Raw genomic sequence first — 25,886 nt, 5'->3', positions numbered from 1 at the left:
CACACATGTGTTTGCATGAGCATGTGAGCATGCACACACACAAGTATCAGTGTTTTGGGTGGTTAAGACTATTACATTCAACAGTGATAAAGGAAGGTTTTATTTTTAAAAATAACCCTTGTTATTAAAAATCCCTGAGACTTAATGAACTATTCGACATTAGGATCCTGAAGAGAGGTCAAGGAATAGCTGGTCCCAAGATGCTGGAGGAAGGTGGTGGAAACTCGTGTCCATGTTTGCAGGCAACTGATTTCTGATAACTCACACATTCCCTTTGGCAGTCTTTCAAGAGATGGTGAACAAGAGCAATGAGTTTCAATTAGAATGAAATAGCTACCATTCCCCTGTAAGTTTTAATATGTATTTACTATTACATTCTAAATTTAAAAAAAATAATAAAACCAGGTTTTTCAAAGAGAAAACCTACTTCACACTAGCTTTTAACCCTGAGCATCCTATCCAGTTCTTAGTTTCTTCCTATGGAAAATGGGAATAATGCTGGCAAACTCCACCGAGAAATAAGAGATCTGATATAGGAAGCCTGCAGCCCTGTGCACAGAGTGTGTGTTTGCTTCTGCTCTCTCCCTGTCTGCCTCCTGGTAAAACTGCATGGTTCACATTGAGAGCGTCTAGCTTATCTGGGTATCTGGGTGATGTGATTATGCTAATAGTCATTTGTTTTAACTTAAAAAAATTAAAAGTAATTTTGAAAGGGAGAGAGGGTTTTTCTTTCCTTTCTCAACAACAAAGCAGCCCAAATTTGCATCTGAAATAGATACAAAAATACATGTCTGGTTATAAAACCCATTTTGGATTTTGTGTTCTGCTTTGGATTTTGTGTGCTTTCACATGGGAAATATTTTTTCAAATGGGAAAAATATAAGTGCTATTTTTCTGAGGACTTTCTCTTACACACACACACACACACACACACACACACACACACACACACACATTTCCCCCTATTATTCTCTCTCCTCCACAAGACATACCCTTCATTTCTATACTTCTTCGGAAGTGGAGAATGCAGTTGCTCTCAAAACCTCTAAAGAATGTACTAGTAGTAAAGCTCCAGTTAAGTCTCGCCATTGTTTGGTCACAGGGTTTTTCATTCTGTCCAAAGCTGATTGCAGGTCTTGTAACACATCTCTGTAGCTATTTCCATAGTGAGCACCCCAAGTATAGAGAAAATCGTATGCAGGTTTCCACATCATCTATAAAGGGGAAAAAAAAGACTGGAGTAGTGTGGAAGGAAAACAGGGAGTAAAACAGATGCCTAAAAGGGTTTAAAAGCCTCCTAAGACATAAAAGAAAATGAAATAGTAATTATACATGGACTTATTTAATGTCATAGAAAACATGTTTTAATAACTATCAGTTTCCTATTATAGCCTTGTGACTCTAAACCAAGGACTACAAGCAGGGTCTCATTTCCTCTTGATCCACCATCTATGCATTGCACCTTGCCTTGATGTGAATATAAAATTATTTGTGCAATATTTTGATGATAACATGTTATTGAGATAATCTTTTCACTCTCTGAGACACTTTTAGGCTTAAAATAACAATTCTTTTACTGTTATATGTATCTGTGTTGAGCTTTATGACCACATATCATAAGAGGGAGATGTACAGTATTTCAATGCTTAAAGTCATTTTATTCAAGCAAGTCTATAAACAAGGGAAAATGTAGCTTCATGACCACGTCAAAGGGAAAGCAAAAATCTAATTAAAAATGTAATTTAATAATACATTTTATGACCAAAAGAAAGATCAATATTTAACACCTCATTATGCTTTCCCTCATTACCCACCCATACCAATGACATCATTGTTTCCATAGAAATAAATGCACGTCAAAGAGGATCTTCATGCACAGGAGAATATGTAATGGTAACCAGGGCAACCAGGCTGAGAGAGAATAGAGACAAAGGCTGACCAAATAAGACAAATTGTATAATACTCACACACACACACACACACACACACACACACACACACACACACAAACACCTTAAAATAAATTTTCTCTAGGAAAACAACAAAATGAACCATGCAGTTATAATTGGAATCTTTGGAAAATAAACTTTATTACTTGCTACTTATTTGGGCTCACTAAACTAATTCATTTGTAATGTTATCACTTGCAAAATGCAGGAACACAGACTGAGCTAAATATTATGCAGAGTTGCCTTCTTAAAATAGGGCCCCCATTGACAGTAATATTAAATAAAGTAGGGCCTTAGGATATAATTGTTCACCCTCCTCTGATATCCCCATATATGCTACTATGTAAGTTAAAAGAATGAAAGACCTATATAAGGAGTATCGTTATATTTCAGTCAATCTATACAAAAGGCCATTCATCAGGCTCAAAAGATCATTTGAAGTTATTTGTCCACACTGGCATTACTTGGGTGTCATGAACATCCATATATTTACAAAATGTGATTCTGCAAAGTAGAGAAGGGAAGACAATTATCAAAATTATATCAGATCAAGGTGGTCATGATGCAGCAACAAAAATCTTCCCAAATTTTTGTATAAGTTTTTACCCAAACCAATCTACCACTCTGAAATAATGTGAATGAGGTGTTCTCTCATCTATTTATCATTCTAAGAACTCATTGAAATCAAACCTAAAAGTACTGGCCACCACTAATAGCTCAGCAGTGGAAGATAAGTTGAGGCACATAATAGAGCCTTTTTGCCAGACTCAATCTTGTCTGTTACAGCTCAGAAGCAAAGAAGCACTAAGACAGCAGATTACTCTGTAGTTGGTAACCCTTTGTAAAAGATTTCACACGTGTATTCTATGTTGCATTCACTTAATTTTCCCTGATGCTCAACTAACTGGTACATTATTTTTCAATTTGTCATGTATTGTTTAAAATAATGGTGTTTACATGTAAAGGCATCTAAGACATTAACCTAAGTCCCTTAGTGACAGAGTCTGACAAAAGATGTATTTGAGGATATTTAACAGTAAACAAATAACTGAGAGCATTTCAGTACCAAGGTGATAGCAGGGTATCACAGAAAACCGATGTCTCTTAAGAACTGTGGACACAGACAATGAGGTGGTAAGGGTCTGGGGGGAGGACGGAAGCAGGCTGGAAGAGGTTAATGAGGGGAAAAGGAGAACCTATGTAATACTTTCAACAATAGATATCTTTAAAAATTAAAAAAAGAATCACAAATAGGTAATTTTCTGGTTGTTCACTATTCTACAGATTCAAAATACCTTCACAGTCAAAACGGCCCCACTGACTTCTCAGGGAGAAAGCTCCGCATCCCATGTCTTGCTGCTGCATGTGGACTGCTCTCTATAGACAAGCCCAAGGGATTCTTAACCAGGAAGCAGCCCCAGTCTGCGGGGAACAGGAAACACACCAAGGTGATGCCGGAGTTGGAGACTTCTAATTCAGAAGTCCAGTGAAACACCTATCTACTCAGGCAGAGGGCAAGATAACCTCACTCATTATTCAATTTGTACTCATAGCAGGACAGTGTGGCCAGCTCTTACAACTTAGAAAAATTTGGATAGATTACTTCATCCTGACCCTAATTAAGACTTCTGAAAGTGTAAAAAGACTTCTCAGAGGTCCCCTCAATGTCTCTGAGATGCAAGGAGGGATATTGTCCTAAACTCATTGGAGATTCCCTAGAGTCTAAGCCATAAGCGGCCTAGAAATGGATACAATTGCAATGGGCTGAAAACACTAGGAACATGGTAAACTTCATGATCTGTACTAAAATATGAGCATATTTTGCATCCTATTTTTTTCCTCTTTGCAGCAAACTAGACTTGAATATTTCTTCAGTGCTAAATTTGATTTTCTATATCTAATATCATTGGTTGCTTGCAACACAGATGAAGAAAAGCACTATTGTAGCACAGATACAATGGAACTATTCAAAATACATTGCCATTCATTATATAATTATTTCACTTTTTAAACCAAGAATTATTGAATACCTAGCAATATTAAGTGATTTTGTTACATGAAGGGATAAAATTATTACGATAGTATGGCTCTTGTTTTTAGAAGCTTATAACATAGAAGGGAGATGGGTACTTGAACAAGTGCCCAATGTATAAAAAACAGTTGGTAGTTAATAACAACTAAGAAAATGCAAAGATTACTTGCATATTTTAGTTCAGTGTGAGCTAGAAATGATAGTTCCATTAACTGAGGACCTCTATGGTGTAATAGAAAGAGAAATGGGTTTTGGTGTCATACTACCAAAACCTGGCTTCATATCTACATTCCATTGCCTATTGAATGGGTCAATGTGAGTAAATTGATCAAATTATCTGGTTATTTTAATCCATAAAATATGGGTACTAACTTCCAAGTCTTGTGTCCAAGATACTTCATGAAGTGTCTGGCATATAGTAGGAATGTGAGTACTTTTTGGGTGAGGTCAGGATAAGAAGTAAAGGAGGGGCTATCTGATAAGAAACTGAAATTTGGAGATGACCTCCGGAGAGCAGTGGAGGGTTTAGCATCACTCATGATAAAGTAATGATAAAAGGCATGAGAGTAGAAGAAAATGCCAAGGAAGAGGATAAAGGGATGAAAAATTTAACTCTCAATTAAGTCTTTAATTAGGGGCACAGTATGAAATAAAAACAACAAAAAATGGAGAGAAACTGGAGCTAGAACGATAGAAAATGAAACAGGGTGCTACATATTGCAAAAGCCAAGGCCTAATAACATTCCAAAAAAAGATCGGCAGTGATTTGCTGGAGCCAGGTCACACCAGCTCCCCAGAGCCCACTATTCACATAGCCTCCCAACTCCATGTTCAGTGACATATTGGGAGACTAAAATCATCCATGTTGGAGTATTTACACCTTGGAAATTGGCAACAGCTACAATTGAAAAATAGGTTGTTAAATATCTACCAACATGCCAGTCACTGAGGACATCCCTTTTCTGTTACCTCCTCTGCTACTCCTAACATCAAGTAATGTGGAAACATGAAGGAAAACTGAAAAAAGCCAGGATTTGGGCAATTAGTCTTTGGAAACTTTGGAGAAGGCAGTTTAAAGAGAGGTGTAGGGAAGACTTCAGGAATGAATAGGTGTCAAGGAACTAAAAGGCACACAAAAAATGGGTCACATTTGGAATTTGAAAGTTAAAGAGACAAAGCTAGAAGGAGAAGCAGTGAAAAATAAAAGTATTTTTAAAAGGGAAAATATATAAAAAGTAATATTCTACAATGAAAAGGAAGGCTTAAGTCCTAACTTTGCTAGATGGAAAGTTTAGGGTTGTTGAGAATTAAAGTGACAGCATATATAAAACACTCAAGAAAAAAAGAGTTAAATTCCTTTAAGCAGAAAAACCAAAGGGAAATATTAAAACTATTACGGAGCAGGGGTAGGTAATTAGGGGGCAAGTATCAAGAAAAAAATTGAATGGGAATTGGATCAAAAGTAAATGTTATAGTTATGTATCTTGACACACTGATAAAAAATGTTAAATTTGGGGAACTATGTTTTCCTTTAATAAGCAAATGTCTGTCAGATATGGTAAAAATAACTTTTTCTTTATTGAGATTTGCCTTAACAACGCTTGACAAAGTCCAGCTTTCATCAATGCAATAAACAGTTATTTATGATATAGATATGACATTTGACCTCAAGCCCTTAAATACTTATATTTTATTTCTTTTGGCATTTCTAATTATCTTAGGTCATTTTAGTTTTCTTGCTCAGCAAGTAAACATATATTATTAAAGGCAAAGACACAAGAGGTAACTTGAATGTATTAATTAACTATGGACTTTATAAAGCTATGTTAAAAAATACATACACATCAAGGCCACAAAGAATTCTAAACTGTGTGGTAAATTAAAGAGAAAATGAAATAATTTTCTCTGGAAATGTTTGAATGGATAAAATGAGTAAAATAAACAATATCCTTTCCAAGATAACCCAAGTTACGGCCTCCAAAAGCTGGAAATGAGAGGTGGACTGCCAGGACCTCTTCCAGGTTTATGTTATCATCTGTCTATTCAGTGGTTTTAAAACAGTTCTTCTGCTCTTGCTCAATGTTACGACTTAAGGGAAAATATTCAGAAACTGCACTAATGCTTCAACAAATCAAAAGGAAAGCATGCTCCTGAGAATTTGCTTTAGTAGAATTATTCTTAACCACAAAATAATTCCGCTCAGCCGTCTCACTTCTGTCACAAATATTGGACACTCAGTCATCATTCTTACCCCTCTACTCTTAGATTTTTAAATGGTAACTTCATGGTGTTACCGGTTCATCTTTGAATCGGAAGCGTAAGGCTGATCAAAGTGCAGAGTTGTTAATTTCTCATTTCTGTGCTTTGATCTCTTTATGGAAAGGGCAGCAGCATCAATAAGCATTTAATCTATCAGAGTTGAGCAGTTTTCCGAAGTCCCAGCATTTGTGTGGGAGGAATACATGTTGCTTTAGTTTATCTTCCAGGTACTAGAGGACAAAGACAAAGGTACAGGGGCAATGGAAAAGTGATAAATGGAATAACAAAAGAAAAGAAACATGGATAGAGATTTTAAAAATGAAGTTTTCCAAATTTAGAGTGCTTATTCCCAGAAGCCAGTAAGATTTTATATAATAGTCTAGATAATGAAATGCAACATGAATAAAAGCAATTCAGATTGGAGTATAACAGCTATGTATTTCTTTTGAGCTTGTAAAATATGAATAGCATGAAGAAAGCAATTAGTTTTAACTACCTTTGGATAATTACATTTTACTACATTAAAGGATTAATAATCCACTTACTTTCCTCATAAAACTATAAAAGCAATGTTCTATTTTTAGTACAATTAGTTGTAGAGATATTAAGGCAAATTTGCCTTATTAATGATTATTTATCATTTACAATTTCCAGGTAGTCCTTCTAGCACCTATAATTGGTAAGTTCATAAATGTTGTTGAATAGGAAGTTGCCATTATCTTCAGAAGAGAATATTAAGGGTCCCTATTTCCTCAGAGGGAAGATGATATTTGCTTAAAACTTGACATAAGATTCTCTTGGAAAAGACTCTAAGACAACCAAGCTTTGTTTGTTCTAGGAATAACCAACCACTTGGAATGCCAGGGGTTAAGAATGAGCCAGAGGAATATGGAAGAGCCATTCCTTGTTAGTACATTTGCTCAAAATAGTATAACATCATAAGAAAATGTGCTGGTCAAACCATTCTCACAAATTCCTAGTTAGGAAGATTCCAGGCTGCTTCCTTGTCATCCAACCCTCAACCTCCACCACAACTATATATTAGTAGAAACTCTGAACATCATAGTTTAAAGAAACTGGCCTCTCTAATCCAATCTTTCAATGTGGAGGTAAATGAGAGAAAATACAGGGTGTGGCAAAAGTAGGTTTATAGTTGTGAGTACGTGAAACACAGTTTATTCTTATATTATTATTTATTAGTTATTGCATTATTTTCCATACAAACAACTGTAAACCTACATTTGTCCCATTCTGGATAGTGGTAAGAGCTCTGGATTTAAAGAACCACATTGTGGGTTTGAATCTAGACTTCTGACTTATTAGCTCTAGGATGTTGGATAAGTTTCAAAACATCTCTACACTCTTATTTCCTCCTACTGAAAAATAGGGGGTGGAGAGGAAGGGTACCTAAAGCCATAAAAGCACTGCCAAGTGTACACAGTAAACAGGTCCGAAAGGTCCTGGCACATACTAGGTGCTTTATTAATGCTAATTGGAGTTTGTACCTGAAATGAAGTTAAATAACAAAGTCGTGGCCAAACATCTAGAAAAGGAATCCAGGTCACCTAGCCATAAATTTAGGGCCATTTCACTGAAGTATTACCATGAATCTACCTCAATAGTAAGCAGTTTCAATAAGCGCTGATTTGTGTCTTATACTTAGGTGGACTTTGGTTTTCTGAAATTCATTATTGTTTGTGTTCCTTAATAAACCTTGATATAAAAAATCTAAATCAAGTATTAGTGTCTCAAAATCCATTCTAAAATCTCTCCATAATGTTTAACCTAATGTGATTATTATTTCTACTTGATATTCAGAGTGGTAATGAGACATTCAATGTATAATTAAATAAAATATTATAGGAATATAATGCTTAACCCCCTTAATTTTACTGTGATCTCTTTATTTCTTTGTTCCATCATTCCAAATAATGGGGCCTTTTTGGAATTAAAGACTGCAGCAGCAAGACATAAAGTATTGTAAAAACTAGACAATAGTAATCTAAATATTATCTCACTATGCCAAATCTCTAGTACAAACAACAAAGATTTAGTGAACTGTTATGTACACTGGTAGGTACATTTCCATATAACACTTTCCCCCTTTTAAGGAAACTGCAAATATATGTCTTACTGAGAAGAACAGCAAAGTATAGATTTAAGTGCCACGGCTAGAACTGAACCAGTTTCAGCAGACGCAGACAATGCCACGTGTTTGTAAGCAGAATCTGGGAGTTGCCACGTGAGCCAAAAAAAAAAAAAACTATACGAGTCCAAGGACATTCCTTTTACTTTTTGCAAGAGATATTTTCCAAGGAAAACGAAATGGTGTTAAGCCAGTAAGAAAAAGCTGATCAGCCAAGACTTTTTCTCATTTGTTTCCGTGCATAACCATCCTGCCAGTTTCTCAGAAGACAAGCCTTGAAATAACTGCTGACTTTTCCCTTACCTGCGTTCTTTCTATTGTTACTCTCAGCCATTTTACTAAAAATTACCATTCAGTACCTCATTCTCTTTCCAAAATCACTCAACGTCACCCAGTTGCCAAACTCACCTCTGCCTCTTAGTCAAAATAACAGATAATAATGTATTTTGTTATTACAATCTGCAAAGCATTGTCCCAAATATTTCACATACTAGGGGCCCGGTGCACGAAATTCGTGCACTGGGGGTGTGGGGGGGGGTCTCCTCAGCCCAGCTTGCCCCCTCTCACATACTGGGAGCCCTCAGGGGATGTCCTACTGACGGCTTAGGCCCGCTCCCCATAAGGAGCGGGCCTAAGCCGCAGTCTGGCCTTCCTTTGTGAGAGATAACCAGGCTGATCAGGGAAAGGCACCAGCCCCATCACCCCATTGCTGCAGCCACTGTCAGTCACCGCAGCCACCAAGGTGTTTTCATCAATACGGACTCCAGTCCCTTCACCAAGAAAAAATGACAACTTTCTTTAGGCATTTTCAAGATGTGTCTCTCATAGAATATGACATTTCTTTCTTTCTTTTATTTTTTTATTCTCACCTGAGTATATGTTTCCATTGACTTTTAGAGAATGTGAAAGAGAAAGGGAAAGACAGAGAGAAACATCAAAGTGAGAGGAATACTTAGATTGCTTGCCTCCTTCATGAGCCCTGACCTGGGCCCCAGCCAGGGAGGAGCCTGCAACTTAGGTACATGCCCTTGATCAGAATCTAACCTGGACTCTGCGGTTGGCAAACCTAGGCATTATCCACTGAGCCAAACCGTGTAGGGCAGGTTATGACATTTCTTAGCCCTCCAGCAGTGGACCTTCATTTTTTTTCTCCAGGAGTGTGGTGGAAAAGCCTTAGATCACCTTTTTGGATTCTTATACCCAAGTTACTAAGAATATTACCAGTGGCATACAGGGAGCTTAGTCAATGAGCGGTCAGAAAAGGTATTTCCTCTGTAGTTCACACCTATCTCCTGTGATCTCCGGCTCCGCCCCAGGCCAAGGCCTCAAGCCTCTGTTTGAGGCTCGGGCCCTGGGCAGGGACCCCCAGCTGGCTCTATCGCCCGGCTCCATCCAAGGCCAAGGCCTCAAGCCTCTGGCCAAAGCTTGGGCTCTGGGCAGGGACTCCCAGATGGCTCCGATCGCCCTCAGGGGACCCCAGCTGGCTCTGATCGCCAGGCTCCGCCCCAACGGCCAAGGGTGCAAGCCTCTGGCCAAGGCTTGGGCTCTGGGCAGGACCCCCAGCTGGCTCTGATCGCCCTGCTCCACCCCCAGCCAATGCCGCAAGCCTCTGTTTGAGGCTCGGGCCCTGGGCAGGGACCCCCAGCTGTCTCCCATCGCGGGGCTCCACCCCCAGCCAAGGCTGCAAGCCTCTGGCTGAGGCTCGAGCCCTGGGCAGGGACCCCCAGCTGGCTCTGATCACCTGTGGGGGACCCCCGCTGGCTTCGACCTTCCCCTCTGATCTTCGGCTCCAATATCCCAGTTCCAACAACCACTGCTCTCCGAGGCTGCAGCCATCTTGGTTAGGTGTATTTGCATATTCGCTTTCTGATTGGCTGGTGGGTGTGGCTGGTGGGTGTGGCTTGTGAGTGTAGCGGAGTGATGATTTGCATATTACTGTTTTATTAGATAGGACTAGGAGCCCGTTGCACGAAGTTTCGTGCAATAGACTTTTCCTTCACCTGGCTGCCGGCACCAGTTATCCACCAGCAGCAGTTTTCCTCTGGCCACCCGCTGATCAGAGCACCTCTTGCCAGCATGATCGGCCACCCTGAGAGGAACTCCGATCGGGAGGCGCTCCGATCGGGCGGGTGGCCAGAGGAAAACTGCTGCTGGCGGAAAACTGGTGCTAGCAGCCACACAATCGGCCACCCCGAGTTCCGCCACCAGCATCTTCCGCAGCACCGGCCTAAGCAGCGCCGGCCGTTTAAGCGGGCGGGAGGAGCGGGGGTCTGGGACTCGCGAGTCCCCGCCCCCCGCTCCTACCGCCAGCCAATCGGCCACCCTGAGTCCCGCCCCCCGCACCTCCAGCCGGCCCAATCGTGGGCGTAGCTGAGTGATGGTAATTTGCATATTACCATTTTATTAGGTATGATATCTTTTTAAATTTTTATTTTATTTATTTTAGAGAGAGAGAATGAGGGAGGGAGGGAGGGAGAGAGAGAGAGAGAGAGAAAAAGAGAGAGAGAGAGAGGGAGAGAGAGAGAGAGAGAGAGAACATTGATTTGTTGTTCCCTTATATATGCATTTATTGGTTGATTCTTGTATGTGTCCTGACCGGGGATCAAACCTGCAACCTTGGTGTGTTAGCATGAAGCTCTAACCAAATGAGCTACCTGGCCAGGGACACATATATTACATCTTTTAATCTCAAGACATCTGATGAGTAAGAGAGTATTATTTGCCTCAATTAAAAAAGTTGAGTCCTACAAAAATTAAGTAAATTTCCCAAGGTCCTAGAGCTAATAGATGGTAGAGCTGCAACTTGAATCCAGACAAGAAATCTTAACCTCTATGCTGTGGCAATCGTTAGAGACTCCTTCCTCCACCAACATCAAAAATATATATCTAACCACATATCCCAATAATTATTAGGATAAACTCTACCCTCTAGCCCACATATCCTCCTTAGTGGTCTTGAGAAGTCACTGAAGTCCCCATCTAGTCCTCTCCAATTATTCAACTGCTTCCCATTCTTCAGGATTAGGCTGTGTTCCCTCCAACTTTGATCTTTTCCATTTAGTTAATTCTGAAAGGGATTATCAGTAGAGCACAGTGGAAAGGACTGTGCATAAAATACCCGAATTTGAATCCTCATTCTGTCACTTATGACCCACGTTACTCTGAATCACTTACACAAATTCATTCTCTTAGTTTGCATTCCTATAAAAAGCAGATGGTATAATATCCTCTTTAGAAAGTTTGTTGAAATAAATGATATTGTAAAGAAAATGTTCATACACTCAGTTCACACACAATAAATTGCACAACTATTATCATTCTTATTCTTAGTTTCACTTTTTAAAGCAACTAACCATATACTTCTTTAAAATATAACAATTCAAATATAACAGTTTATCACAATTCCCAGGACAAATAAAACTTGGCTTTAGAGAGAAAAATCATATTTTTCATTGTTTGTGTTTTCTGTAACTCCTAATGCTCCAATGCTGAGAACTGAAGTCCCTGGGGATGTGTTAAGTATGGATGAATTAAATATTGAGAGAAAATATACAGAGGGAAAAAATACCAAACAAGCAGGAAGAATTCCATATAGAATTTTTTTTTTTTTACTTATTGAACAATTAATAAAATTAGCTGGCTGAGGTTGACCTACTCTCCCATTTCTTATTTGGACTTAGAATAAAGGGCTCTGAACGCTACGGAAGCCAGGCATAAATGAGGAAGGGCAGATTCCGGCTAGAAGATAAAACCGAGAATTAGATTCTCCCTGTTTGTTGACCACAAAAAGACATAAACATACCTTGCCAGTTCTAAATCTCTAGGTGAGTGGCTTCTGAGAAGGAAAAAACAAAAAACAATTACAATTAGAAATACTGACTGTGTTGGGGGGCTTCCGTAGGGAGGGTGGCCCACTCTGGCAGGTCAGATAAGAAATCAGCCTCAACTGACGGGTGCCTGTGGTTGAAGCGAGCATTGGTAAAAAGTATCTTAAAGGGGGGAGTGAACTTTTAGTGTCCTTGGTGAATAAGTGTTCATACTGAATAAGATGGAAAGCGCATTGATCTATTCTTAGGCAGGGGGCCAATGGAAGAGTGTTGCTAGGATATGGTCATAATCCCCGGAGGGCTAAGTGAAGAATACCTAACAGGCCTGTGAATATCCAGGGGTCCTCAAACTTTTTAAACTGGGGGCCAGTTCACTGTCCCTCAGACGGTTGGAGGGCCGGACTATAGTTTAAAAAAAACTATGAACAAATTCCTATGCACACTGCACATATCTTATTTTGAAGTAAAAAAAACAAAACAGCAAAAACACCTGCATTGTGGCCCGCGGGCCATAGTTTGAGGACGCCTGAATTTCTGAAATCCCCAGCACTGCCCCTTGTAAAACCCAACCATTTTAAAAATATGCTATTTTTCCAATATTTTATTGATTCCTATTTTGTTTAAATATCTTCAGAAAAACTCCAATTTTTACTAACTTTCACAGGAAAACCTTGGCAACAATTAAACATCTTTGCATAGCATAAGTGTCTAACAGTCATAGTTCAACTTTTATAGTTCTGTTTTTATGTAGGAATTGCAATGTCATTAGAAAAATTGAGTAATATTTATTAAAATTTAATTTAGGGAGATGATTAATTTAAAAAGTGACTTCTCAGAAGTCCCCAGAGAGAGACTTTTTCCCCCCATCTTATAAAAGAGTAAGAAATGGCCAAAATACTCAACAAAAATCTAATAGACATACTATTAATAATCTCCATTCTTTAATTGGCCTGAGGCTTGATGAAGATGTTCAGGCAAATTTTAGTAGTATCATAACTTGAAAAAAGAAGAAAAAAGGTGAAATGAGATGCTTAAAGCCCCATCCTAACCACATCTACCAGCTCTGTCATTCAGCCACCACACTGGATTGGGAGTGGGTGGGCAGAGTGTAAAGCACAAGGACTCCAAAGCCTGCTCTCTAAACCTGGTTCCATAACTTTCTCACTACGCATGCTTTTAAGCAAGTAACAGCCACCCTACATTTTAGATAATATTAGTGCCAACCCATAAGTTTTTGTTCAAAGGATTAAGTTAATCTTTGAAATGTTACCAGAAGAGTGCCTGGCACTGAGTAAGTGCTGGATAAATGTTAGATACAATAAAAATAGAACAAAGGGAAAAGAGAAGTTGAAGAGAAAGGAAAGTGAGTGAAAGAGTCGGACTATAGGCATTGGAAATATTCGGAATGTGTGGCCTCTGAAGTGGTGAGATAAAGGAAATAAGAGACCTTATTATCTCCCCAGCCCAGTTCCACTTTCCTTTCTCTGAGTCCCCTACCCAGAACTAATATCAGTCTGTTTTCAAATCAACTACTTGACTTGTAAATGATCATATTTAAGAATCATCTCCTTCCTGAGAGAAAATATTATACAGCCATGTTTTTTTCCAGGGGGACGGAAATTAGCATAGATTTACTCTTTAGTTTAAGTGGCCTAACAGGTAAAGCTTCCCACAGATTATTTGGGGTGGCTTTAGGCCAATATACTATGGGTTATTTTTAAGAATTTAATAACACGGATCAGAATGATGACTGTTAGTATTAACCACAATAAATTAAACATTAGCCCCTCAAAAAACACCTAGGGGCTTTCCTTTCTGCTTCTGAGAATTTATTAGCTTTGGCACAGATTTGGTTATTTGTGATTCAGGCTGTGCAAAAGTAAATAATGGAAAAGTAAGCTGTTTGGCCTCCATCAAGATTTGGGGAAAGGCAAACTATAAACAACCACAATTAAAGAGAATTCAGATGCGTAACAAAGCTGAGAGAATAAATAACTCTTTGATAAATAACTTTCAGCAAAACCTTTTTAAAAACAGGCTTATTAACAAAAAAAAAATCCTGCTTTCAATTAGACAATTTTTAAAAGTATTTTTTTAGAGACCTTTTAGGTTTAAAGAAAAAGTGAGAGGAAGGTGCAGAGATTTCCCATATACTTCCTGCCCCTCATATGCATAGCCTCCCTATTATCAACAACTCTCCCCAGAGGTGGTATATTTGTTACAATTGATGAATCTACAATGATACAGCATAATCACCCAAAGTCCATAGTTTACATTAGGATTTACTCTTGGTATTGCGCATTCTATGGGTTTGGACAACTGTATAGTGACATATATCCATCATTATAGTATCATTGCCCAAAAAATCATGTGCTCTTCCTATTCATCCCTCCCTCCCAAACCTTGGCAACCACTGATCTTTTTACTGTCTTCATAGTTTTGCCTTTTCTAGAATGTCATATATTTGAAATCACACAGCATGTAGCCTTTTCAGGTTGGCTTATTTTGCTTAGTAATATGCATTCAAGGTTCCTCCATGTCTTTTCATGGATTGATAACTTGTTTCTTTTTAGTGCTGAATAATATTCCAAGTTCATTTTTTAAGAATGTACACTGAGCTTGCTGGCATGGATTCCAATTGCTAGCCCCCCAAATATCAGGGTTACATTGGAATTAGCCCTTTTTAGCCTTCTCAGTTTCTTTTTTTTTTTTTTTTTACACAGAGGAAGAGAGAGGGATAGAGAGTTAGAAACATCAATGAGAGAGAAACATCGATCAGCTGCCTCCTGCACACCCCCTACTGGGGATGTGCCTGTAACCAAGGTACATGCCCTTGACCGGAATCGAACCTAGGACCCTTGAGTCTGCAGGCCGACGCTCTATCCACTGAGCCAAACCGGTTTCGGCCCAAGTTCATTTTATCCATTCACCTACTGAAGGCATCTTGGTTCCTTCTAAATTTTGGTAATTATATATATTTTATATACATATATATATATATATATTACATATATATTACATATATATACATATATTATTTTATATACATATATTATATATATTTTTTTTTTTTTTTTTATTTATTTTTTTAACCCTCACCCAAGGGTATTTTTCCATTGATTTTTAGAGAGAGTGGAAGAGAGAGGGAAAGACAGAGAGAAATATCAATGTGAGAGAAACACATCAATTGGTTGCCTCCTGCATGTGCCCTGACCAGGGCCAGGGCCAGGAAGGAGCCTGCAACCTAGGAGCCTAGCCCTTGACCAGAATCAAACCCAGGACCCTTTGGTCCGCAGGCTGATGCTCTATCTACTGAGTCAAACTGGCTAGGGCTAAATTTTGGTAATCTACCTAATAAAAGAGTAACATGCTAATTGACCGTACCTTCGCAACGCCCACCAGCCAATCAGGAGTGAGTATGCAAATTAACCCAACAAAGGTGGTGGGTTAATTTGCATACATAAGCACCAAGCAGCTGGGGCAGGACACTTGTGTCGTCGCCATGGCGATGATGCAGGTGTTTCACACCACCCCAGGCGCTCCAGGCCTCTGGGCAGCATGGGAAGGTGGAAAGGTGGCTCCGGCCAGAGCGAAGGCAGTGCCAGCAGACAGGGGAAGGAAGGCCCATTCTTGCTCAATTCTTCATGCATGGGCCTCTAGTTATAAATAAAGTTGTTATAAACATTCATGTGCAGGTTTTTGTGTAGACATGTTTTCAATGCCTTTGGGTAAATACCAAGGAGCACAATTGATGGAGGATATGATAAGAGTATGTTTCATTTGTAAGAAATAGCCAAAGTCCCTTCCAAAGTGGCTGTACCATTTTGCATTCTCACCAGCAATGAATGAGAATTCCTGTTGCTCCATATCCTCAACAGCATTTGGTCAATTTGAATTTGTCAATTCGAATAGGTGTGCAGTGGTATCTCAGTTAGACAACTTTCTAATCAGTTAACTGAAATATCAGAGCAGCATATCCCTCTAAATGTTGTTGTTCTTGTTTCTTATAAATTCCTCATCTTTTAGCTCATTCAGTAAAAAGTGATTTATAAGTTGTAAAGCACTTCTTAGGGTACAGAGGTAAATGTAGTCAAAGAGGAGGGAATATGTCAGCCTCCAGCTACTCTTGGCTGAAAGGTCTTGTTTAAGGGAGAGGTAGGCTCTAGGTTCCAGGAAGCCATGCTGCTGAGACCTCCATTGCACCTGCTGGGATTCAACTGACTTGACTCTTGTCCCTTCATGGAAAGGTTGTTTTGTCCTGCACACCCAGCTGGCACAGTTGCTTCAAAGTAAGAAAATTTTCTCCAGCTCTATGCCCCAAAAGGAAGTGGAGAACACAGTTTCTGCCTCTTATCAAGTCATCACTAATAAGAGAGATAATCTTCCCTTAACTAAAATACATATCTTGAAAATGCTTACACTCATGTGAAAGAAAAAATACAGAACATTTTATAGGTGCTTATCATTGGAATATTTTTATTTAAGTCATACTAATTGTCACAATTTATTTGCTAAATAGAGCAAATATGTATTAACTTATGCCTAACAGTATACATTTAATATTAATAAAAATAAATTTTATTTAATTTAATATCTGCAATGATAAATATTTACTTTGTGTTATGTGCTGTCATTCTGTATTTGATGTCTATAGTTTCTATTTTACACAAAATTGTCAAAGAGACAACAAAGCTCTTAGAGATCTTTATCATTACCATCCACCCTCTTAATGCTTATTGTCACCAAATATTGTTTATCACAAATTACTAAGTCTATGCCTAATATTGATAAATGCTTATCATTATGTAATTTTCCCTTGCCCTGACTGGGTCCAGTCTCCTTCCATCAAAGTTGTGTGTTCTCTGCCTCAAGTTCTTCTAGGCCTGCCTAATAACTGGCTAGCTATCCAATTTGGTCAATTCATTTGATCAAAGACCATGTTAATATGCAATCCAATAAGATAAGCATCAATATATTTTACGGGCTTTCAATGCATATTTTAAAGGCCTTTAAAGAGTCATATGTGCATATTTCAGATAATATCAATGATTACAGGAACTGTGACTTCAGTTAGGGGTCCTCTAGAACACAACCCCAATTTATCCATGTAAGGGGTTCAGGATTGATTACATTTGATTTACTTGGTCTGCAATTTTTCACTACTGAATTAGACAAACAGAAATATTACCTCCGCAGCAACAGCTCCAGCTTTTCCTCGGTGAGGAATTTCATATGCCTCCACTTGTTGCTTTGTGAATCGTACTAGCTTTTGAGCTAGTTCCCTCCAGCCTTTTCCCAGCTTGACAGCTGAAGTCAGGAGCGCAGCCTCTTGGATGATATGTGCTACTATCCCTTGGCAATCCATCTTCAGCAGGGCCTGCAGCAATAATTACATGTCACAATTAAAAGCAACTAATGTGGGCTTTTTCCTAGAAATCCAATTTTTCATTACATGGTCTAGAAACGGGCATCCTATTTTTTCACCACACATATATTTGAGTTTCCTAAATTTTAAAAAGTTGATTTACTTTTAAGCAAATCCAACCAGCAAAGTACAGAGGACACAGCTGGACCAAAATTAGAGGAGATTTAGGACTAACTCAGTGGCTAATTACAGGGCCTTGGGTAAACCACTTAACTAATATGTTTCTTAATATCTTTAACTGCAAAAGGAGGATGTTGAACTAGACACTTCTAAAGACATCCTGAGGTTCTAAGGGTCTATAATTGACCAATTCAGGAATGATAATTCACTCTTCAAAAAATAATTCCTTTCCTTATCAGAGGATTGACTACAGTATTTCTCTGAGGAATGAGCACAGTGGTGCCGATAAACATTCGATTTTTCATCAAAATGTGATTTAAAAATTCACAGAATTCTGCCATTGCATGAAAATGAGACACTACCACAACTTTGAACAAAGCTATTGATAATAATAACTTAAAAAAAATTAACCCTCTCCCTTCATCACCAGTGTAATTGTGCCTAATAGAAACCACAAGGTATTAAAGTTAAAACATTTAGTCTTCTATAATGCAATATGGAAAATCATCAGACTTTTTCTTCCTTAATTAGGCATCTGAGCCTTGTCAATCATTACACATTTCAAACAAGTCCATGAGTTTCTCTTTTGCCTTGAATATATTTTTAAAATATGGGTTTAAATCTATCTATATTTCTTTTTTGTTCAAATAAGCAAAAAAAAAAAAACCCAGAAAACAAAAATACCCAAGAAAACAAAAAAAACTAAGAAAACATGTTGGGTGGCCCCTCATCATTTAATGGCACTTAAAAACATTGCCTATCTTTATGAAACAATAAGTAAAAATGAATGACCAAATAAGTCAACTATTAAAGTCCATAGATGGTTCTTTCCCATGGAACCATTAGGACTACCCACGGTCTTTATACTAGTACATAGAGTACATATTGGCCCATACATTTATAGTGAGGATTTATAATTACAGGGAGAAGTAGTACTGAGCCATCAGGCCCCTAGGGTTCTTTTACTAAACTGTGGAGTGGGATTAGCAATGCTTATCCCAGTTCCTTGTTTCAAAGGGAAAAATCTGCACTTAGAATTGCAAAACCCAAGTTTAAAGACCAGCTCCACATAGTACAGGACTTTAGGTACATCTCAAAATATCTCTATTTAGTGATTTAAAAAATAAATATAGCATTAATAACACCCCATCTAATTTCCTATAATCATTATGAAAGTTGAAGCAGAGGCTCAAGTACTTTGTGGAGTATCAAGTTTCAGGTATATAAGGACAGTCAGTCTCAATGTCTAGAGATGACTAAAGAGTTTAGAACTCACAATCTTTATCAGCTCCAATTCAGCTACCCCAAATTAGGAGACAATCCAAGCAAAATGTATACTTATTTGCAAATTAAGTTTCAAGAGGTGGCCTCTATACCATATATTCCATCATCTTCTGGTCAGACAACCACACCTAAGCCCCTTCCATTCGGAAATCCTGAAGCCTCCCCTGGGGCACCCTGGGAGTTTTTAGGAACTACACCCTTGAATAAGCTCTCCACCAGTACTGTCTAGTTTGTCATCAAAGCTATTCATGATCATAAATCAACACAGTCAAGTTTAAACTTTCAGACCATTTGGCCAATATTACATTTTTTGCCACTAAATTCAACAAAGCTATTTTCAATTCAAATTTTCCAGCAGTACATGAGCTTTGAGAGGTAATGAGCTACTGCAAAATACATGTGCAGCTTTGACCTTGTAGATCAGCCAATGACTCTAAATGCCCCAGATTAAGTGATACTGCAGCAAATCACCATAAAACTATACATTCAATTGCATAGGGGGCATTTAAAATTTAACCCTTTCAGTGTCCCTGTAGAACCATCAAAATAATTGAAAGAGAAGAAATATTTTAAATATTCCTATTTCTTTATTATACACTGAGTGGCCAGATTATTATGATCTCTGAATGCATAATAATCTGGCCACTCAGTGTATTTGTATCTCAAATGGGTACCAAAGGTATTCTAGACTTTTGCTGGAGATCAACCACCTATTTGCCCCGAGCTTTCTATCAGCCAGTGCAAAGGGGAAAACTGATCAGGTGCACAATTTATAGTATCTTTGATATCAAATAAATGAGGTACTCAAGAGAAGTACACTGAGTAGCCAGATTATTATGCGTTCAGAGATCATAATAATCTGGCCACTCAGTGTATAAATTATTGTTAATGTCATTGAATAAACTCCTCTCCAAAAATCTGTCTCCTAATTTTGCATCTTGATTAACTTTGCTCCTCTATAAGAACCTGCCTCGTCTACATGACCCACTCATCTCTTACAGGGTACCAACCTTACACAGTCATAATGGTATTTACTACACTCACCAACACACATACTTAAACGTTTTTACACACACACAACTTTGTTCCAGAAATACACAGTGGATTTAAGCATGGCTTTAGAATCAAAAGTGTCTAAATCTCATCTCCAATACTAACCAACTGTGGACCCTAACTCCTCAAGACTCAATTTCCTTCATCTGCAAGATGAAGACTAGCTATACCTACCCAAAAGTTGTTATAATGACTGAATTAGATAGTGTTGATAGAGTGTTCAGCACAGTGTCAAACATATAAAGAGCCTTAGAGTAGTGTTAACTATTATTATTATTATTATTATTATTATTATTACTAGTGACCTAGTGCACGGATTCATGCACATTGAAAGGAAATTAATTAGAAGGTGGCCGACGGGGCAGAACTGGGCGAGACGAGCCGGACATGCTCTTGAGCCAATCTCCTGCATTTCCTCCCTGGCCGGCCGCACCTGGGGTGGCACTGTGGCTCGAAGGGCGTCTGCGGAGTGAGCGGGGTCCCTCTGGCATGTGGGGTCCCTTAGCCTGGCCTGCAGCAATTGGGCCAAAACTGGCTCTCCAACATCCCCTGAGGGGTCCCACAGTGTGAGAGGGCACTTTGCAAAGTTGCTGTTGTATTGGGTGTGGAACGCAAACGCAAGTGTGCAGTAAAGCAGATTTGGGCCTGACATTGCCCCAGCAACAACATAACCCATGGCTGAAGGTGGAATCATGCAGCCCTGTGAGGAACTGGGCTCCCTCCTTTCTGGTTTCGGCGTGCATCATCTGAGAAACACTGCTACCAAGTCACTGCAGCTCGGCAGCTCCTGCATTGAGCACCTGCCCCCTGGTGCTCAGTGTGCATCATAGTTACCAATAGGACAGACACTTAGCATATTAGCCTTTTATATATATAGACCAGAAGCCCAGTGCACGAATTCAAGCACCAGTGGGGTCCCTCGGCCTGGCCTGCAGGTTTGGGCTGAAACCAGCTCTATGATATCCCCCGAGGGATCCCAGATTGTGAGGCCAGGCTGAGGGACTCCACCAGTGCACAATTGGGGCCAGAAAGGTACCTGGGAGATTGGCCATCCTGGGAGGGATTTTGGGAGGGCTCCAGGGCATGTCCGGCTTGTCTCGTTCATTCCCGATCAGCCAGACCCCAGCAGCAAGCTAACTATGGGTCAAAGCATCTGCCCCCTGGTGGTCAGTGCATGTCATAGTGAGCAGTTGAGCAGACTTGGGCTGTCATTAGCATATTATGCTTTGATTGGTTGAACAGATGACTGGATGACTGGACACTTAGCATATTAGGCTTTTATTATATAGATTATTTATACTTTCACATTTTAGAAATTTTTAGAAGTATGCTCTTGATTTTTTTTTTTGTATAAAATACCAAATTTTCCCTTTAAGGCAAAATAGTTGATCATCATTATAACTCTCCATTGAGCCTTATACTAGGTTGATTGTTATGAGGAGAAAAAAAAATGATCCTGTGAGTCCTACTAAAACATGAGGATTAAGAAGAGAATAAGCAATGTTATTTTGGGGTTATGATGAATCACATACAGAAAAATATTAAATTGCTAAAGTAAAGGACATTGATTATATGTTTTTTAAAAACCACTAAAAAGCAGACCTATTGCAAAGGCCAAGTTCATTAGTTTTGTTTCAGTTTGCTCTCATTCATGTAATTGGAATTTCTGATATTTTAAGAGTTATCCAAATATTTGGGAGAGAAAAAGAATCTCTTAACTATTATGCTCTAGCACAAACAGAAACTATAATCTTCCTTTAAAAGATGATCCTATGGGACTAGTTTCTGGATCTAAGAAACTAATTATATGGTCTTACAGGAAAAGCTATATATATATATATATATATATATATATATATATATATATATATATATATATATATATATATATATATACATATATATATTGTAAAGTGACTTCAAATTATTTGAGAATGCTAAGAATTTTTTATCTTCTTTCATGAGTTTGGTTATAAATATCACCAAATTAATAAAGTTTTCTATGGTAAATTAATTACTGTGATCAAGTAATACTCACCACAACAAGCTCATAAAGAAACTTTCTGGTATTCTTGTCTCCATGGCAATCTTCCTTTAATTTCTTTAAAACATAAGAAACTTTTTCTGATTCTTTGTCTGCATGTGTTCGTTCAAAACCTTCCAGAGCCAGATGTGAGTAACCCAGGACATCAGCTAAAACTTTCCAATCATAAACTTTTTCTGACACCAATGTCAATATAACTGAATAGATATAAGTCAGTTTTTTAAAGGGCAGGACAATTTGTTCAAGAAGGTTCCTGGTTGTGAAGACACGATCTGACATTGATATTACTTGCTCTTTTGCAATCACCTTGACATTTTTGCAGTGTACAAGTCCAATCCTACCTCTCAGGACTCCCACATACCATTCTTTCACTCTGGACTGCCCAATGGCTTTTACCTTACCTTCTCCAAGAAGAGCTATTGTGTCCCCTTTGATATATTCAAGTAAGTAGTCAATCTTGTTTTGTCTTAGCACTGTCTTCAGAGTCACTCCATATTTGGTAAAGTTTAATTTTTTGTCTTGAAATGTGGGGTATTTAACATGCACTCTTGGTAATGAAGGAGCAAACTTGATTTCCTTCTCCTTCTGCAAATTACCTGGCAGACTTAAGTGTCTTTTTAGGTTTGGGGCTGGATCAGGTGTAGTGATAAAGAACTGTGTCACTGGTCTACCATTGGGAGGCCCCAACTGAACCTGGAAAACAAACAAGTGCATTTTTCTGGAGTCAACTAAAGAAAATAAAAATTGCTGATGAACTACTTGACTTGCTTGCAACTGCTTTTGTTTAAGTTCTTTTCTTTTTCCTTCCGTCTTTACTTCAAAACCAGGATCACATGAAAAAACAGAAATACTTAAATCTTGTGGCTTGTCAAGTAAGAATGAATGCTTCCCCCAGAGCTGAAACACAACTGGAGAGGTGTTTTTTCCACCCTTCTTAATGTCAGAGATTGTAAGCTTTCCCGGCATATAACTGTGTCCACAAACTGTGAAAACAGTAGTGAAACTGGGATGGATATATTTGGGCCCATAAATTCCAATTGAGGTAGTTTTGTGGATATAATCCCAGATGGTGGCAGCTGGTGACTGAGTAGCTTTAGCTTGTGCAGCAACCACTAGATACATCACCTGACTCAAATCTATTAGCTTGACTTGGATGGTGTCTTTATAAATGTAGCAGTTGTTTAACACTGTGAAAGGGCCTTCTTTACTTGGGCTGTGCAAACACACCATTTCTGTCATGACTTGGCTGAAAGGATCCTTTCTCACTTCAGCCCCGATTTTCATCTCCAGCAAAATGGCTTCCATTGTGTTAAGGTTGCCTAACATGATTTCCAACAGTGGGCTTACAGTGCATGAAAGATCATGATTAAGCATTTGTGGAGGATCAAGAAAAACCCTTAGCGATACCTCTTGGAATTCACCCACAGCTACATGACCTTGGGGCACATGAACAGTGATATCTGATTCAGGTAATTGTACTGACCCTCCTTGGTGGTTTAATTTACAAACTACCACAGTCTCCGCAACTTGTGTTTGGGCCCATCCAGGACTCTGATTAATTATATTCAAATCCAGGCAGGAGCGGGCCAGCTGGCGTTGACTTAACCAAGCCATTTTATAAGCCTCTCGATCATTTTGAAGCCATTCTAAGTCGTGTTCCAGGATCTGGTCAGAGTTACGTATACTCTGATGGGCATGTGCTGTGTCATCTAACATGTCCAAAAGTTCTGAAACACTTTTAGATCTCACTGATTTCCTTGAGAAAGACTGCCTACACAATCGATGCACATCAAGTTCATCACCAGAGGAATCCAAAGAATTTCCAGTTTCGAATTCTCTTAAAAAAAGAAAAGGATCTTCCTTCAAGATGGAAATATTATCTTTCTTCTGGTTATTTCTTAGCTGAGTTACATCATCCAAAAATGGGTTAGAAGCAGACAGTTCATTCCAGAATGGATTTGTAGCTTTGGAAACATTATTGCTGTGAAGTGTGAAAGCATCTGGCCAATTGAGAAGCAAACTTGAGTCTGGACATTTGTGGCATTTTAGCAAAAACAAAGGAAAAACAAAAGTGAGTGTCATTCTGAGATACAACCAAGATTAATTTTTATTATAACTTAAAAATTCAAGACTTTTTATTTTGCCTTTTTATTGCCAGTATAATAGGGACTGCAAGATTAATGTTAAATTTGGATAATTTTTCATGCTGTGAGGAAACAGCACTATTTCTACCAGTTCATTTTGACCATATGTCATGCTATTTTATCTTAAGACATAATGATTTTTAAATAAATAAATGTTTAACAATTTAGATATCCATTTAACACACTTCCTTCAGAAGGACCCAGACTAGATATACTTATTCCTTATAGTTTTGTGTTTGACTTTCACAAAAGAAAACCTCTCAATAAACAGAATAATTCAGTCAATTACCCAGATTTTTTTCTAAACATTAAATAGGTGGTCTCAATATATCTAGATTATTCATTAATTTTTTCATTTCTGATAATACTCAATATGTGAAAAATATCAAATGTATCTGTTAATAATTAAAATAATTTAAAAATAATAAGCCAAATAGACTGCATTTTTCAGATTATTTCCTGACAACTTTGTTGATAAATTTTAATGACATCAAAGCCCGGCCAGCATGGCTCAATGGTTGAGCATCAACCTATGAACCAGAAGGTCTCGGTTCCATTCCCAGTTGGGGCACATGCCCAGGTTTTGGGCTCAATCCCCAGAGTGGGCATGATTGATATTCCTATCTCTCCCTCTCTCTTCCTCTCTGAAATCAATAAACATATATTTAAAAAATTTTTCATATACAATAAACATCAGATTAGGAATTCATTCAGCTTTGATTTTCAAGTTTAACATGACAAAGAACAGTTTTACCACTATTAAATAAAAACATTACTTTGAAAAGAGAGTATTTTAAGAATCAGCAACACATTAAAATGGTCACATATCAACTGTAAGGAATTTCTACATATCTCACAAATATTGAAGTCCTTTTTATGTTGAGAGCTACTCAGACTTGGTCATTTATCAATAAACAGTGGTAATGATTCTGTGGACTTTGTGAGGCTAGTACTGCTTTAGGGAAAAATGAAAGCCAAGAGGCCAGCCAAAAGAGAAAAATGAGTTCGAGTAAACTGTCAGACTTTCTTTTGTTTAATATATATATATATATATATATATATATATATTTATATATATATAATACATATATAATAACCTATTTAGATCAAGGTAATAGTTCTCTAAATGTTAAAGTAAAAACTTTAACATTTATAGAACTATTACCTTGATCTAAATAAGTTATTAGTGGCATATATTAAAATTTAGAAGATGCATTTTGAAAAAAAAGTTGTATTTCTCCTATTTCCATACTTTCATCAAACCAGTTACATCTAACTCTTAAAACTACTTTTCCTCTAAGGATAAATTTAGTTCTTTTATGCTCTATAAAGATTTAATAGCTCACTCAAACCTCTAGAGATGTCCTTAACCCCCAAATTCATTATATATTTACTGTATATTCCACTCATTTAATAATGAATTTTGCCTCCCCATAATATTTATTGTAATTTGTTGCCTCTACTATTTTGCTCTTTTTAATGATAGAGTAAATATTTCTATGATACTACAGGGATTTTCTAATTCTTTTAATCTTTTGTAGCACTTTTCAGAGGTAGACTTGCAATAGCTGCTAGTAATGGATGAAAACATCACAACAATTAT

The 25,886-nt window shown here is 38.0% G+C and overlaps 1 protein-coding gene across 1 annotated transcript in view; it reads right to left on the bottom strand.

Annotated features, from left to right (window-relative positions):
* Window positions 1-1,001: 1,001 nt before the first annotated feature.
* MACC1 (MET transcriptional regulator MACC1) overlaps window positions 1,002-25,886 on the bottom strand; it is a 64,243-nt gene continuing 39,358 nt past the window's right edge. The window contains 3 exon segments of the mRNA XM_054726366.1: window positions 1,002-1,214; window positions 17,402-17,590; window positions 22,134-24,175. Coding sequence (XP_054582341.1) covers window positions 1,002-1,214; window positions 17,402-17,590; window positions 22,134-24,175 — 2,444 coding nt within the window.

This window comes from Eptesicus fuscus, chromosome 14 (assembly GCF_027574615.1).
Source record: "Eptesicus fuscus isolate TK198812 chromosome 14, DD_ASM_mEF_20220401, whole genome shotgun sequence".
Taxonomy (NCBI): domain Eukaryota; kingdom Metazoa; phylum Chordata; class Mammalia; order Chiroptera; family Vespertilionidae; genus Eptesicus; species Eptesicus fuscus.
The sequence above is the reverse complement of the archived record's forward strand: the minus strand, read 5'-3'. Positions and strand labels throughout refer to the sequence as shown.